General features: G+C 38.2%; 1 protein-coding gene across 3 annotated transcripts; it reads left to right on the top strand.

Annotated features, from left to right (window-relative positions):
* Positions 1-4,083: 4,083 nt before the first annotated feature.
* Positions 4,084-14,043, top strand: LOC127945025 (transcriptional activator Myb-like). 3 transcript variants are annotated; one of them, XM_052541534.1, is made up of 16 exons: positions 4,088-4,316; positions 6,185-6,302; positions 6,887-6,958; positions 7,628-7,720; positions 8,167-8,387; positions 8,468-8,693; positions 8,835-8,903; positions 9,038-9,142; positions 9,439-9,630; positions 9,742-9,891; positions 10,665-10,789; positions 10,912-11,023; positions 11,511-11,633; positions 11,880-11,963; positions 12,070-12,174; positions 12,651-14,043. In XM_052541534.1, exons 1-16 carry the CDS (start codon positions 4,294-4,296, stop codon positions 12,762-12,764), a joined length of 1,932 nt encoding a protein of 643 aa, XP_052397494.1. In that variant the 5' UTR covers positions 4,088-4,293; the 3' UTR covers positions 12,765-14,043. The 3 variants fall into 3 exon arrangements, with proteins under 3 accessions (XP_052397492.1, XP_052397494.1, XP_052397493.1); XM_052541532.1 differs by lacking the exon at positions 9,742-9,891 and having other exon boundaries at positions 4,084-4,316; positions 12,651-14,041; XM_052541533.1 differs by lacking the exon at positions 9,742-9,891 and having other exon boundaries at positions 4,092-4,316; positions 12,654-14,042.
* The last annotated feature ends 245 nt before the right edge of the window (positions 14,044-14,288 follow it).

Here is a 14,288-nt window from a genome sequence, read left to right as displayed (position 1 = left end):
TCTGCTGTAAACTTTGCATAATTTGCAGTCTTTAAAACACGTGTGTATGACATTGTGTAGCCTATGTAAAATTTATGACAAGATTAATTGTATAGTTGCATGACAGTTGGAGAACCACTGACAATGGGTTTTCCAGACATAGGTAGCCTACCTATTATGTGTATATGTTTTACTTATTGTGGTGTATTTAATTGGGCTTTTGACCTCCTTACAGCTGCCCAAGTGGAGAAAAAATCCCCAGTCAGGTTTATCTGTCCTTGGAACACAAGACTCAGCAGCTGCAAAACCAGCTTCTGGAAACCACCTTCAATCTTCCTCCTCCTCTCTGCTGTATCAGATTTTTTAGGATCTTGATCTTTCAGTTTCAGTAATTAACAATGACCCTAAAACTGTGGAAAATCAGTTTAGTTCTCAGTTTATATCTCCTTAATTATCATTAATACTGGGCTATAGGAAACATAAGGTGAACATTTAAATATAAAAGAGAGGGCATAGGAGTTATAATATTATGGTAAATTATTTTGATTATCATTTAATGTCTTACAAGTCAGGAAAACTGAGGTAATGTATGAATGAGTTGTTCTGTACAGCAGGTAGTTACAGAGACATAATGAGAGAGATTTAACCACAGTTACTAATCTCATACTGTTTGTGCTAAATAGGTTTCATTCACATCTGCATGGCATTTAAAACTTTGAGAACATGTCTAAATTTAGCTTATACACACTCAGCACTGCAGATATACAGATGCTTCAGGCTTTCTTAGAGTGACCCAGATACTGTATATCAAGTCTACAGAGTGGGTTACTTAGACATGGGTGGGAGGGGTTCCTTCCATGTGCATAATAATCAACCCAATCTCAACTATTTCATAAGGTGGTGATTTCATATGATGTACTTTTTTATGTGAAAAAATGAAAGCAAGAAGCTTCACCCCATACCTTACCAGGAGTGGGGCATTAGAAAATTGTAAGAAAATGTATGATAGAATTAATGTGAATTAGCCATCAATTTGAAATCAGCAATTCTGTATAAATTTGTACGATGTGATTCATACGGATACCTATGGTTTTTAGTAAAAAATGTAAGCATGAAGGTCCACCCCTACCCCATTACATCAGTGGGTGTAAGCACATTGTACCAAAATGCAGGATGAGATTGTGCGAAGTTATACAAATAAGCTATCAGTTTGGACAAAATGTTAAATATTAATTAATTGCCTTGAGAGTTTGTTGGAAAAACAGTTTTAATGCATTACATGAGTGGGAGGGGTTTTTCCATGTGAAGAAAAAGCAACTCAATCTCCCAAAAAAAAAGTATTTTACAAGGTAGTGATATCGTATATATTTATACAATGTGATTTGTACAGAAACATGTGATTAAAAAAAAAACATAAGAATGAAGGTCCATGCCTAAACATAACCATCAGTTGTGAGAGTCCGAACGAAAATGTGGTTTCACAAGTCCAAATGATTCAGCCACCAGTTTGCAAAAACGTAAACTAGCTGCGAATTGTCATTATAGTGTTGGTAAAAGAGAGTCAATGCATGACATATATGCATAATTACTTTGTGTTTTCTTGTTGTAGTTGAAAAGGTAAACTAAAATAGCAACAAGCAGAATACAAAACAGGACATAAACATTTGACTAACCCATGATTCACCTCCAGTGTGGTATGTGCATGTGGTGGGGGATGTTTCATTCACTGCATTTTTCTAAAAAGTGTTACCCACAGGTTTTGTTGGTGGCTGGGTATTAGGGCCGTCCTTAGGGGTGTGCAACTGGTGCAGTCTTACCGGGCCCCGTGCTTGAGGGGGCCCCGCGGGGAACGGACTGATGAGAACCACCCACCCCCCCAACCAAGGAGGCCCACACTCCCTACTTCGCACCGGGCCCCACATTAGCTAAGGACAGCCCTGCTAGGTATCATGGTGAGGATACATGGGAGGGACAGAAATAACATTCATCATTTTAACTAAGCCTTAAACACAAGACAGTCTCACGCATCATTAAGTCTGTATAGTCTGCATGTTGTGTCTGTTTCCATACTGACTCACAAACATTTTGAGGTCACAAACATGCTGCAATGGAAGACTGTGCACTTTAACATCATCATGCAGATGCACTCCCATGAAGTGATCCTCCTTGTGCATTTGATGTTTTTATACACATTTCAAGAGCCTTAGACATGTGTTTGAGTGGTACAGCGCCATGAATCATCCAGTTAGTTACAGTGATTTCAGGGCATTACAGATGCTTTTCTTAATGCTATATTTCATAACTGCAATAGTAATTATGATATTTTTAATAATATTATAACATATAAAATAATACTCTTCAGTTGTTGGAATTTATTGCGGTTTTCTGGTATAGTTAATTCATTATTTTTTGTCAATCTTGGCACTCTGCTGTCAAATGTGAACAATATGAATCAAATTATTGTGAAGGTAGTTTTTTGATTCTGCTGGGTTTGGTGTTAGGTTATCTACACAATGCTATAGTATATGACACCACAGCAAATAGTGTAGTTTTGAACTCTTGTGTATTCTAGTCATAAATCACCTGCTACCTCGTAGGGAAGTAGACTACTGAAATAAAATGGCGACTTTGTAAGTGTTTTCACTTTTAATGAAGCACCCCCGCAATAACCCCTCCTTGTTTTGCAGTAGAATTGATAGATGGGCGCTCTCAGCGCGCGCGCAGACACAACAGACGCGCGTTCACGACCTACGAGCTCTGCTGAGCACGTGAGCGTCAGTGGTCAGAAACAATGGCTCAAGCTGACCGATATGATAAGTGACGGTCACAATATGCCAACCAAGTGAGCGCAATGAGCAGACAACCTATAAAACAAAACATATAGACCACAAGCCTCAAGAGTGTGTGTCAAAGTGAGTCTGCTAGTTACCCTCCTCGATGATTATGCAATTACGCAGACTATCACATGGCATCAGGTTGGAAATGTCAGAGAACTTAATCAAGCTGCACTACTTTTCCATCCAGACAAATAACCTGTCCATGACTTTCAGTACCAATGTGCCATATGTATTGTGTAATATAGGTCCTGACGCTAGGTGAAATTGTTAGCAACGCAGAAGTGGTAAATTTCTGGAAAAGGAAAAGCGAAACTGTTGTTAGCTACCCAATGAAAGCGAGAGAAGTCGAACGAATAAAATATCAAGCTGTTTTCTAGGTAATTGGCTTTTAATGACCGTACACCTGCATCTTATTATTGGGAACTTCAGAAAGTGCTGCAGTCGAATGATGTGATGGATCTGAAACATGTATTCGTTTATATATACTAAAATACATTATAAAAATACCCTGGCGGTGTTTTCTGCACTGTTATTAAGTGTAATACTACTGCTTTAATGAATCCACGCTTCGATGAATCAAACAGAATTACCGGTAAATGTTTTTCATTTTTGACTCATGTCCCACTGGAAATCTAAAGCATCGTAAAGGCTCGTGAGTCTTCGATCAATCAAGTCAAATTAATGTCTGGTTATCCATTTGACAACATGTTAAAATTACACATCAAATTTTTTGAAGTCATAAAAGTTTTTTCTGTGTATTTTTTACAAATACAGTTATTATCATTTACAGATCTGCATTTGTGGTGCTTCTAGAATGTCTTGTAAATCAGGGTTCACAGGGAATACGTTTTGAAAGAATTGTGTTAAATTATTTGTTATCCTCTACTAAACTCTTAACGATCTTACCATTTGGCAAACAAGACAAAAATATTTTTTTACAATATTTTTCAGAGTATTTCATCATCAAGAGAATCGAACAGCGCAATGTCTTTACGATTCCGTCACTCACTGCAGCACAGCCTCAGTACCGCAGAACTGTGACAAGTCGAGAGAGGATGCCCGCATGGACCCCTCACGCTCTTTCACAGTTTGCCAAACTTTCAATCCCACTCAGAGTCCACATTGTCCTCTAAGAAACTCACTGCTACCCCTCCTTCTCTTTTACCTCGAAAAACACAATATAATTGTTCCAAAAGTACAACAGTGAACGATTAGCGCGGACCTCTCCCTCTAAAGGCGCTCTGATGTCTGAATAGTAGAGTGGTTGTGCGCGTGCGCAGAACCCGAGGCGCCAAATTTAGCGGGAGGGTGAGACAGCCCTAGCTTGGTCTGATGGATCTGTTTACAATATCGCACACTCCGTAGAGAGCTTAATATTGGCACTTCCTCCTCGAAGAGGAGCTGACAGCACTCCCACTTCAGCACACTTGAGCCGAGCGCACTCACCATCACCTCTACCCTCCTCTTGAACAGCAGGATGGCGAGGCGGCACAGACACAGGTGAGTTTTAAGAGTTACGCGTTTTGATGAGCGCATGTGTTTCCTTTATATGATGAGACTGCGCTCCACAGCCACACGCGGGCATTTAGACACAAGACTTGACAGTTCGTCCTGACAATATTTCATTTACTAAATGCATGCTCAACAGGGGAGCGCTTGTATTTAGTTGCACTTTAACAAACGCACCCATCTCTCCGCGGAATAGTTTCTTCTGGTTGCGCCGAACAGGTGTATGGCATGTGCGCTCCCCGCTCGCGCGGTGGTCTCGCGCTCGTGTTTATTTAAATTTTCATTCATTCCCCGTGCGCGTGCGAGTCCACTGGACGGGTTACTATGAGATTCGGTACTTCCCCCCAAAAATACACACTCGTTATGATTCAGAAACAATGGACGAGAGGCACAGTGTGAGCGGCGACGTGTGGTTGAAAAATAGCGGGCGATTGCAGAAACATCTTGGCTTGTTCACGTGTTATTTTTGTAACTGTTCACGAGTTTTTTTTATGGAAGTAGTTCAGCATTTTAACGTTTGGATTAATTTTGAGATTATATGTAAACCGGATGGATTATATTCACTGAGTTTTCTAAATCCGCCTAACAGTTGTCGGATTTGGATAGCTAGTATTATGGTCTTAAAGGGATAGTTCACCCCAAAAAAAAATAATTCGGACATCATTTACTCACTCTCGTGCGGTTCCAAACTCCCATTACTTTCGTTTTTGAGTCGGACGTAGAAAATGTAGGGAGAACATTGGGTCTGACAGCTCTGTGACCATTTACTTTTACTGCATCTTTTTTTTTTCCATGCATTGAAAGTGAATGATGACAGCGGCTGTCATCCATTGTAATATTTCTATTTGAAGAAATATTAGACGGATGAAAGAGAAAAGTGACGACAGAATGTTAATTTTTGCATGCATTCTCCCTTTAAGTTAGAGCTATAATAAGCATGTGCTTTTTTAATAAATACTGACATTTTTTAACAAATTCAGACAACAGGTTAAGAATGAGGCATTTGTTGTATTGGATGAGATGATAGCGATAAACTCAGACTGATATAAAAAAACTCCTCTGAACACGGTTTCAGCCACATCTGGACTATTTTGACAAAAAATTAAATTCACACGTATAGTTAGTCAGCAACCCTAAATGCACACTAAAATGAAACTACCTATTTGACTGTCTTTTTTTATTTCAGTGAGCTAGGTACGTTTTGAGATTTACATTTCCAGTTAAATACTTGTAGTCACGGATGTTAGCTATCATCTTAATCTTAAAGTTTTAAGAATTGTCATTAAGGATCAAAGTGAGGTTTAAAAGTCCATAAACACACATACACCTGCGGCACAAAGGCTAGTAGAACATTATTCTCCACGTCTGCTTGTGCTCCATCCTGATTGGCCAAGAGCCGGCCAGGTGAGATGGTTTTGACAGTACCTGTGCAGGTCTGAACATGCTTCCCATCATGAAACAGTGCCAGTCCACACACACGCTCACTGTTTCTGTGGAAACCAAAAACATCAGAACAGGTTTCTCTGAGTGTGTCCCCCTGCACCCTAACCTGCCGGCTGTACTGGTTCATCAACTCTAGTTTTGTGTTGACTGTGTTATCGCTTAATTTTTCTATAACGCGTGATAGACATATCCTGGTAAAAGTTTTTTTTTTTATATGTCAACAGCACATATCTAACATGTTAATGGCAATCTGCTCCTGTCTTCTTTCCTGTCCCTCACTCCCTTATTTCTTTTTCATCATCCTTAATGTTTGCTTTTGCGGTTTCATTGTTTACCCCCCCCCCCCCCACACACACACCTCCCCCCATACTCTATCTCTTGTTATCTCACAATCTATCATTTTCTCCCCCCTCCAGTGTTTACAGTAGCGAGGAAGATGATGATGATGTGGAGATTTATGATCATGACTATGATGGTCCTCATGCCAAGACAGGAAAACGCCACCTTGGCAAGACACGCTGGACCCGTGAGGAGGTATGCTACACATTGTCTGGCTTTGTTTGAGTGTTAGTTTCTTTTTAATCTAATCCTCTGGTGCATACTTAAAAAACAGAAATAAATGCAAGTTATCATTTGTTATTTTTTATTATTACAAATTAATAATTACAAATACATTTTCAACATACGTATATATATATATATATATATATATATATATATATATATATATATATATATATATATATATATATATATATATATATATATATATATATATATATATATATATATATATATATATATATATATATAATTCAAAGTGGATCTTGTACACGCCAAGTTTTAGATTTTCACCCGGCCAATTTTTGACACTCAAATGTTTTGTAAACATGTTCTAGTTGTTTTTCATTGATATTGTATCCTGTGTATTCATTAACAAATGGACCATACTGTATTTGCATTTAGTTTAACTGATAACTCTGGGTTTTTCATGCACTTTTCATGACTTATTGTTTCATGTTAACATTATTTATGTATTGTTTGTTTGTTTGTTTGACAATGCATTATTTAATTGGTTATGTATTCAATGCTAAAGTGTTGTGACTTTTTCTCTACAGGATGAGAAGTTGAAGAGGCTGGTAGAGCATCATGGCTCTGAAGACTGGAAAGTCATAGCCAGCTTCCTGCCTGTGAGTGTGTGTTTGTGTGGGTCCATGTATATGGCTTGTGTATTTAGACTTTAGGGGGTTAAGTTAGGTTATGTTAGGTGTGGTGTTTTTTATATGTGCATTTGCATGTGAATAGCCAAAGGATCAGGTACTGTAGAAGTGTGTGCACGTTTTGGAGGATTTTGCATAATTGGGTATTCCTCATTGGTTGGCCTAGTTTGGAACAGAGTCAAATGGGGGGCGGGGGGTGTTTGTTCAGAATCCACTGTGCACCTGCATGCACACACGGATGTACACACACACACACACACACACACACACACAAATGTGCATTCAGGTAGAAACATACGTTCACATGCAAATGTATACAATTTCCCAGGCATTAAAACAAACAGTACACAAACACACGTAACTACGAGATTTATGCAGTCAAAAATCAGCTACTTCTAGATATAGATTTCCTTGCGTCAATCTCAAAACATGAACAAGAATCAGAAACTAAAGTTGTTTCATTTCTGATTCACTCTGTGGGGTTTCCGAAACACCTGGGATCTCATGTGCAGAACACTGAACTCATATTAAACACAATTTACTCTAATTCAAAGTACACACCACATTGACAACCTAAAATTAGTTACCATTCTCTATTACCTAACTGTAATTGTGTGTGTGTTCGTTTGTGTGTCACAGAATCGCACAGATGTTCAGTGTCAGCATCGCTGGCAGAAAGTTCTCAACCCTGAACTTATCAAAGGACCATGGACTAAAGAAGAAGACCAACGGGTAAGACATCTACAATTTGGAACAAAATAACCATACCACAACCAGAATGTTACCTCGTTAACCAAAATACAGCCACAGGATTGCAGTTACAAAACCAACCAATCCGCATGCAGCCAGGAGAATGTTATGGGAGAAAATAAAGATCCATTAAGTGGTGTTGTGTTGTAATGATTAACTGGTGGGACCAGGTGTTTCTCTATTTATCGTCATTTTTATGACCCCAGCAGAAGTCATTAGCAGGTGTATTTTGCAGATATTCAGTGTAATACCACTAACTATATCTGTGTGCAATCCTAAAACACTTATGCAATGTTAGTTCCCTTTCTCTATGGGTTTGTGCTAGGCTGTAATACACCCCCCCCCCCCCCCTTCAATTCTCTCGCCTACCATCCTTTCCGGCACTTTTATCTTCACTTATGATTTTCTTTTTTCTCTCTCTGTCTCAGGTGATCGAGTTGGTTCAGAAGTATGGCCCCAAACGTTGGTCTGTGATTGCAAAACACTTAAAGGGAAGGATTGGGAAACAATGTAGAGAGCGCTGGCACAACCACTTGAACCCTGAGGTGAAGAAAACTTCCTGGACTGAGGAGGAAGATCAGATCATCTACCAGGCGCATGAGAAACTTGGAAACCGATGGGCTGAGATTGCCAAGCTACTTCCGGGCAGGTAAAGTAATGGTATTGAAAACTATATTCTATGTATTTTTATGTGATAGTAACAATTTAATATTATGTTCTTGTCATCAGAACTGATAATGCCATAAAGAACCACTGGAACTCCACTATGCGGCGGAAAGTCGAGCAAGAAGGCTACCTGCAGCACGCCGCTAAAATCAGCGCCAATCCGCTAAATAACAGCTACGCTAAATCTCACCTCCTGAACTACAGTCAGACACCGACCAATACATCCATGCCTGCCTCGTCCATGAGCAATCAGTATCCGTACTACTCACTACTGTCTGACTCACAACGGGTATGAGTAACCTTATCTCACAAATATTTACCTATTAAAATAATAGTACTGTTAGCCTTAGCGTTAAAGTTAAAACAGTGTTTTGCATGAATGCTGTTTCCACAGTTGGTAATTGATACCTTTTGTTTCTCTTGTGTTTAGGTGCCATTTCCACTTGCTGTTCAGTTGAACATCATGAACATTCCTCAACATGGCACTGCTGCTATCCAGGTAACCCAAGAGCAAATGACACTGAAATTACTTTTAATCAGCATAGATGCATTCAATTCAAACGACAGTATATATATTAGATGAATAGACTGAGTTTTGTTTCACTGTGCTCTGTTTTGAATCCTGTGATATAGAGACACTACAGCGAAGAGGACCCAGAGAAAGAAAAGAGGGTGAAGGAGATTGAGATGCTCTTGATGTCAACAGAAAATGAGCTGAAGGGACAGCAGGCACTACCAGTAAGCGTGTGTGTGTGTGTGTGTGTGTGATTAATTGGAGGAAGCATCTGGGGGTCTATTTCACATTTTAACTGCTTGGCTAAATGATGCAATTGTGCCTTATCACACCACAAGCTCTGTTTAACTCCTTGTGCAACTCCGAACCCCCTCCCAGCACTTCACATCATTCAACTCGACAAGTTCCCTTTCTTTCTTACCATTCTTCCTGTATGCATCCCTCTCTTTATTTTGCTTAATTTCTGTCCTATGCCCACAGAGCTTCTCTCTCTGAATATTTGTCCTGCCCTCTCTCACAGATCTCCATGAGTGGCTACGGTGGGTGGAACCGAGGCTCTTTGACGGACAGCTCAGTTGGTGTGGTGGTTTCAGTCCCGGCTCCATCCCTAGAGCAGGGATGCCTTCCAGAAGAAAGCGCCCATGGCAACACAAACAGCCCAAACAATGACGCCAGCTCCACTTTACCGGAGTTTATTGATGCTATTGATTCGGTAAGAGACCATGAAAGGATCCTATATTATATCTCAAAGGAATGGTCAGCTAATAACCAGCGTTTAGATACCTGTCACCCTCGGTGTCCTCATGTGATCTCGTCTTCTCAGGCCCCATCTATCTGGGCCAACATACGCTCTGATAGGAGGTTTCCTAAAATGGGAGCTCAATCCAGTCAGGGTTCGCCCACCCAGAGCACATTTCTTTGCTCTACGCCTAAACATTCAGCCACCAGACATCTGCCTTTTTCTCCCACTCAGGTAGCCTGAAAACGCTCTACCCTAATCAGTCAGTCACCTAATAACTTGATCATTGATTATCTGATCACCCTGAATCAATATCTTCACACTAATACAAATCAGCCTGCATTAGTCAATATGAGTAGGATTCATCTAAAAGTCATATAACCCATATTTATTTATTTTTTAGGGTCTAAAGTGTGTGCTAGGGAGTGTATTACATTAGATCTTAGTGGTACACTTTTATGACGCCCCAAATTATTTTATCTCTTCATAATGAGTGTTTAATAAGTGGTACTGTTTATTTTTTTTGCTTGTCTTATAATTGGTTGGTTTAAGTAAATTAGATTTTCTAATGATGTCAAACACTAAATAATCAAGAGAGCCTCAGAAATCGTTCGGGTTCAGCTCAGGATTGTGCGTTAAAGAATGTTGATGTTTTCTTGATTACCAAGGAGAATTTGAAAGAAATGTCCAATGAACACTGGGTTATTGACATACAATTTTAAGCATGCAATCACATTGCACTTCACAATTTTATGCTTATCATATATTTGTAGTGATCTACACTACATGCTAGTGTTGTTCTGATCATGCATTAAGATAACATCATGCTACCATAATGCTTTTAGCCTAGAGACAGTGTTTACTGTGTTCTAACACTAATATGTGAAACTTATGCTTAAATTTATGCTGATTTTGACCCCATTTAGAGGTCCTCCTACACCTCTGAATATTGAGTATGTGGTTTTCAGTTCAATATCTGACTGTTGTCTTCTTTCCCTCTGTTGCAGTTCTTTAATGCATCCGTAAGCCCAGACTCAGACAGTCAAAACTTACCTGTCACGCCCTCCCCTGTCTGCTCCCAGAAAGCACTGCAGCAAGAACTTGCTCTTCGGCCTCAGAAGGAAAATGAACTGTAAGGATCCATTCCAGTATTCTCTTCATTTGCAATTGTGTTCTTTGTGATATGATTGAGACTTAATGAGATTAATGTGATTCTAATGAGGTACTCACATACATATGTGCATTCTGTTTCAGGTTCAGGACCCCAAACCTGAGGCGTTCCATCATGGAGTGCTCTCCTCGCACACCCACTCCATTCAAATCCACACTGACAATGCAAGACACCAAATACGGACCATTGAAGAGGGTGAGTCTAAATTACATCAATTTAAAAAAAAGTTACCTAAAACGGTAAATTATATATTCAATAAAAAGTTACATTTATATTATAATTTGTATTTTTATACAATTCATATATGTATGTATATATATGTATTATTATATTTCAAGCTATGGATGATTTAAAATTCTATACAATTTTATGTAACATAAAAAAAATAAACATTTTAAATGCTACAAGTCAAACATCACAACATTATTGTAGAGTACAAAAAAATATTCATTTTTAAGATTTGCTAAAGATTTAATATTATTATTTATTTACATTGATTTATATTATTTAGTGTAATGCATTTCAAAATTAACATTGAAAGTCAGAGCTAGAAAACGAGCATGCACAATGCAATATTCAATATTATTCAATAAGTTTAAATGCCTTTAATATTGGCCAGTAACCAATATAAAGTGCATCACTAGTTTGGAGTATTTTATTCAAGACTCTGTTCTGGTTCCAGGCCCACAGTCCTTCAATGGACTCTGGAGTGGTTGGGGCTATTAAACAGGAGCCTCAGGAGTGTGAGATCAGCATTGGGGCGGTGCATCTGGACCCGCCCCCCCTAAAGAAGATCAAACAGGAGGTCAGTTTGGACTAATGTGTGCCGCTTCATTTGAATACGTCTCAACGTGATATTCAAATAGCTTCTTGTCTGTACATTGTTATTTGAATTTGTTAGTAATATCAGTATGCAGTCAAACTTGTCTTATCTTATGCGTGTTAGAGTGGCTGTGTGAATTAGAAATTAGATATTATATGCAGGATAATGGAAGTAATATACAGTAATTTATGCATGGTGTAATCGGTTCTTATGGATTCGGATCTATAGGTGGAGTCAGCTTGTCTGCAGTGGGAGGGGCAAGATCTCCACACCCAGCTGTTCCCTTCCAGTGGCTCCGCCCACGACATGCCTGTGAGTATCTGGATGTCTCCTGTATATGTACCTTTATGCCAAAGTTGATGTTGTTTCTCAGAATTATGTTAATATTTGACGGCTCTTTCCTCTGTGGGATCTATAGGATCTTTTGACTAGCTCTGTGCTGATGCTTCCAAACGTAGAGAAAACTGAGGATGGACACAAAGCCGCCCATCTGCCCCGCCGACCCATGGGAAGCCCTCTGCAGGTACCACATCTACTATAATGACGCCCTTATATACTCATCTAAAACTAATTCAGACATGATGTTTGGTGGAGTACCAGCTAGTGTAGTTCATTGCATTACTAATGAATATGTAATGATTGTCCATCAGAAAGCATCCAGATAAAAACTTTGAAGACTAATGTTTTTATGCTTTACTTTATTAAAATGAAATGTTTTGCTTTAATATGTATATGTTATGTATGTGTTGTAGGCTGGTAAATCTTAATTGCTCATTTTGTAGTAGCACAGATCAACTTTATGACTCCAGGTGCTGAATTGCACCATAAAATTGTGAAGTTATGATACAGAAGTGTAGGCGATACAAAACCTGACCTTCACCTTTTGTCTTTTTTTTTTTTTTTTTTTTTTTTTTTTTTTTTTTTTTTTTACTTACTTCTCTCCATCTTAACTTCCTCTCTTTTTCTTTCTCTCTCTATCTCTTCTTTTCTCTCTCTCAGCAGTTGAGCACATGGGAACAGGTGCTTTGTGGGAAGACGGAAGAGCAGACGATGCCCACTGAAGCCACGCACAAATACCTCAGCAATTATTCTTCACGAGCACTGGTCATGTAAAGAGACAGATAGAATGAGACCGAGACAAATATAGAAAGGGAAGAAGATGGTGGGAGAGTGAAAGAAGACAATCATTCTGAAAAGAAGTAAAAGAGGAACACTCCTACACTTATGGTACATTATTTGGGAGAGGCTAAAAGCCATTTTGTAGACTGCACAGTCGATGTTAGTCGCCACTGTTTAAGCTGTGCCGTCATTTGATTCAAGCAACCAAAGACATTTTTCACGTTGTGTTTTTCTACCTTTTTTTAATTGCAATTGAATAATATTGTATTATATATTTTGTATTATATATGGGAAATGAATTCTCTATGTGGGTTCTAATTTTATGGATTTTAATATAAGGAACAATTTGCAGTAATTTATTATTATTTTGTATTAAGAATAATAATTAACTACGGTGGGCGCCTTTGCCAGTGTTTGACCCCAGTATTGCTCACTTCTTAATCGCTAAATGTGTGTTAATTGTAAGGAGTGTGTGTCCTCCTAGCATTATCAAAATCATACACCCAAAACTAGACAAGATTTGTGGGTGTCCGACAGAACTGCCCTTGCAGAGATCGTATGTATTTAAATGCCTAACCTAATGCCTAACAGCACTGCTATGTATTCCTGGCCAAAACAAATTGTGCCCAATGCCTAAAAATGACTTTGCCAAGTTTGAAAATTCAAGTTTGCCTAATGTAGATTTTTGGTGATATATCTAGTGTACAAAGGTACTCTGCCAGTTTAGTAGTGTTGCCATTTCAAAAGCGTTCAAGATCGAAACCACCACATCAAGCTTTCACCGTATTAGCACTATTTCAGGTTTTAGATCAACTATGCAGAGATTTCAACAGAACAAAAAGTGTTTTTGTTTTTTTTCCAGTTTTTGTATTTGCTCAATATGAAAAACAAGGTTTACCAAGCATTTTCAAAACAAGAGTTTAAACTGTCATAAATTTGCCTTTGAGATGATAAAACATTTCTTAATCATGTTTTCATAAACACTTTTGTATGTCAATTTGTAATCAGATTTGCATTGGTATTTCTAGTTTTTTGAAACACTGAAATGATTGTTGCTTTTATACCTAGTCGGTTTGTTTTTGAGATTACAATCAGCCTTTGATACTAAGATTGCAGTGTCCAATCAAAAGCATTTAGCAATAACGTTTTTGTTATTCGCTGCCTTTTTTTGTATTAGCTTCAAGTACAAACACTTTTTTTTACACTGATTATAAACTTTTCATACGTTTTTTTATACAAACTTTTAGAAATGCATTGTAAATAAAGTGTGTTTTGAAAAAAAATCTCTGGATTACTTGTTTCTTTTCCGCTTTGAAAACATAATTTCTAAAGCCATTATGTTTAAAAAGCGTGTTCTTCTGTGTGTCATAAAATCCATTCACTTACACAGATGTCAATAGATCAAATTAAAACTAATATCTGCATTTGATGGCACATCTCATATAACCCTAAAAAAGCAATTGATTTTTATTATTTGATTTATTTATTTTAATAAATGCTATACACTGACCCTAAAAA

This window comes from Carassius gibelio, chromosome A23 (genome assembly GCF_023724105.1).
Source record: "Carassius gibelio isolate Cgi1373 ecotype wild population from Czech Republic chromosome A23, carGib1.2-hapl.c, whole genome shotgun sequence".
Classification (NCBI taxonomy): domain Eukaryota; kingdom Metazoa; phylum Chordata; class Actinopteri; order Cypriniformes; family Cyprinidae; genus Carassius; species Carassius gibelio.
This window is presented reverse-complemented; position numbering and strand designations above follow the sequence as displayed.

Excerpts from the sequence above, each read along its gene's own strand:
- LOC127945025 (XM_052541534.1), top strand. The coding sequence starts at position 4,294 with ATGGCGAGGCGGCACAGACACAG. Across the intron at positions 4,317-6,184 it reads GCGAGGCGGCACAGACACAG|TGTTTACAGTAGCGAGGAAG; the intron begins GTGAGTTTTAAG and ends TCCCCCCTCCAG. Across the intron at positions 11,024-11,510 it reads AATACGGACCATTGAAGAGG|GCCCACAGTCCTTCAATGGA; the intron begins GTGAGTCTAAAT and ends TTCTGGTTCCAG.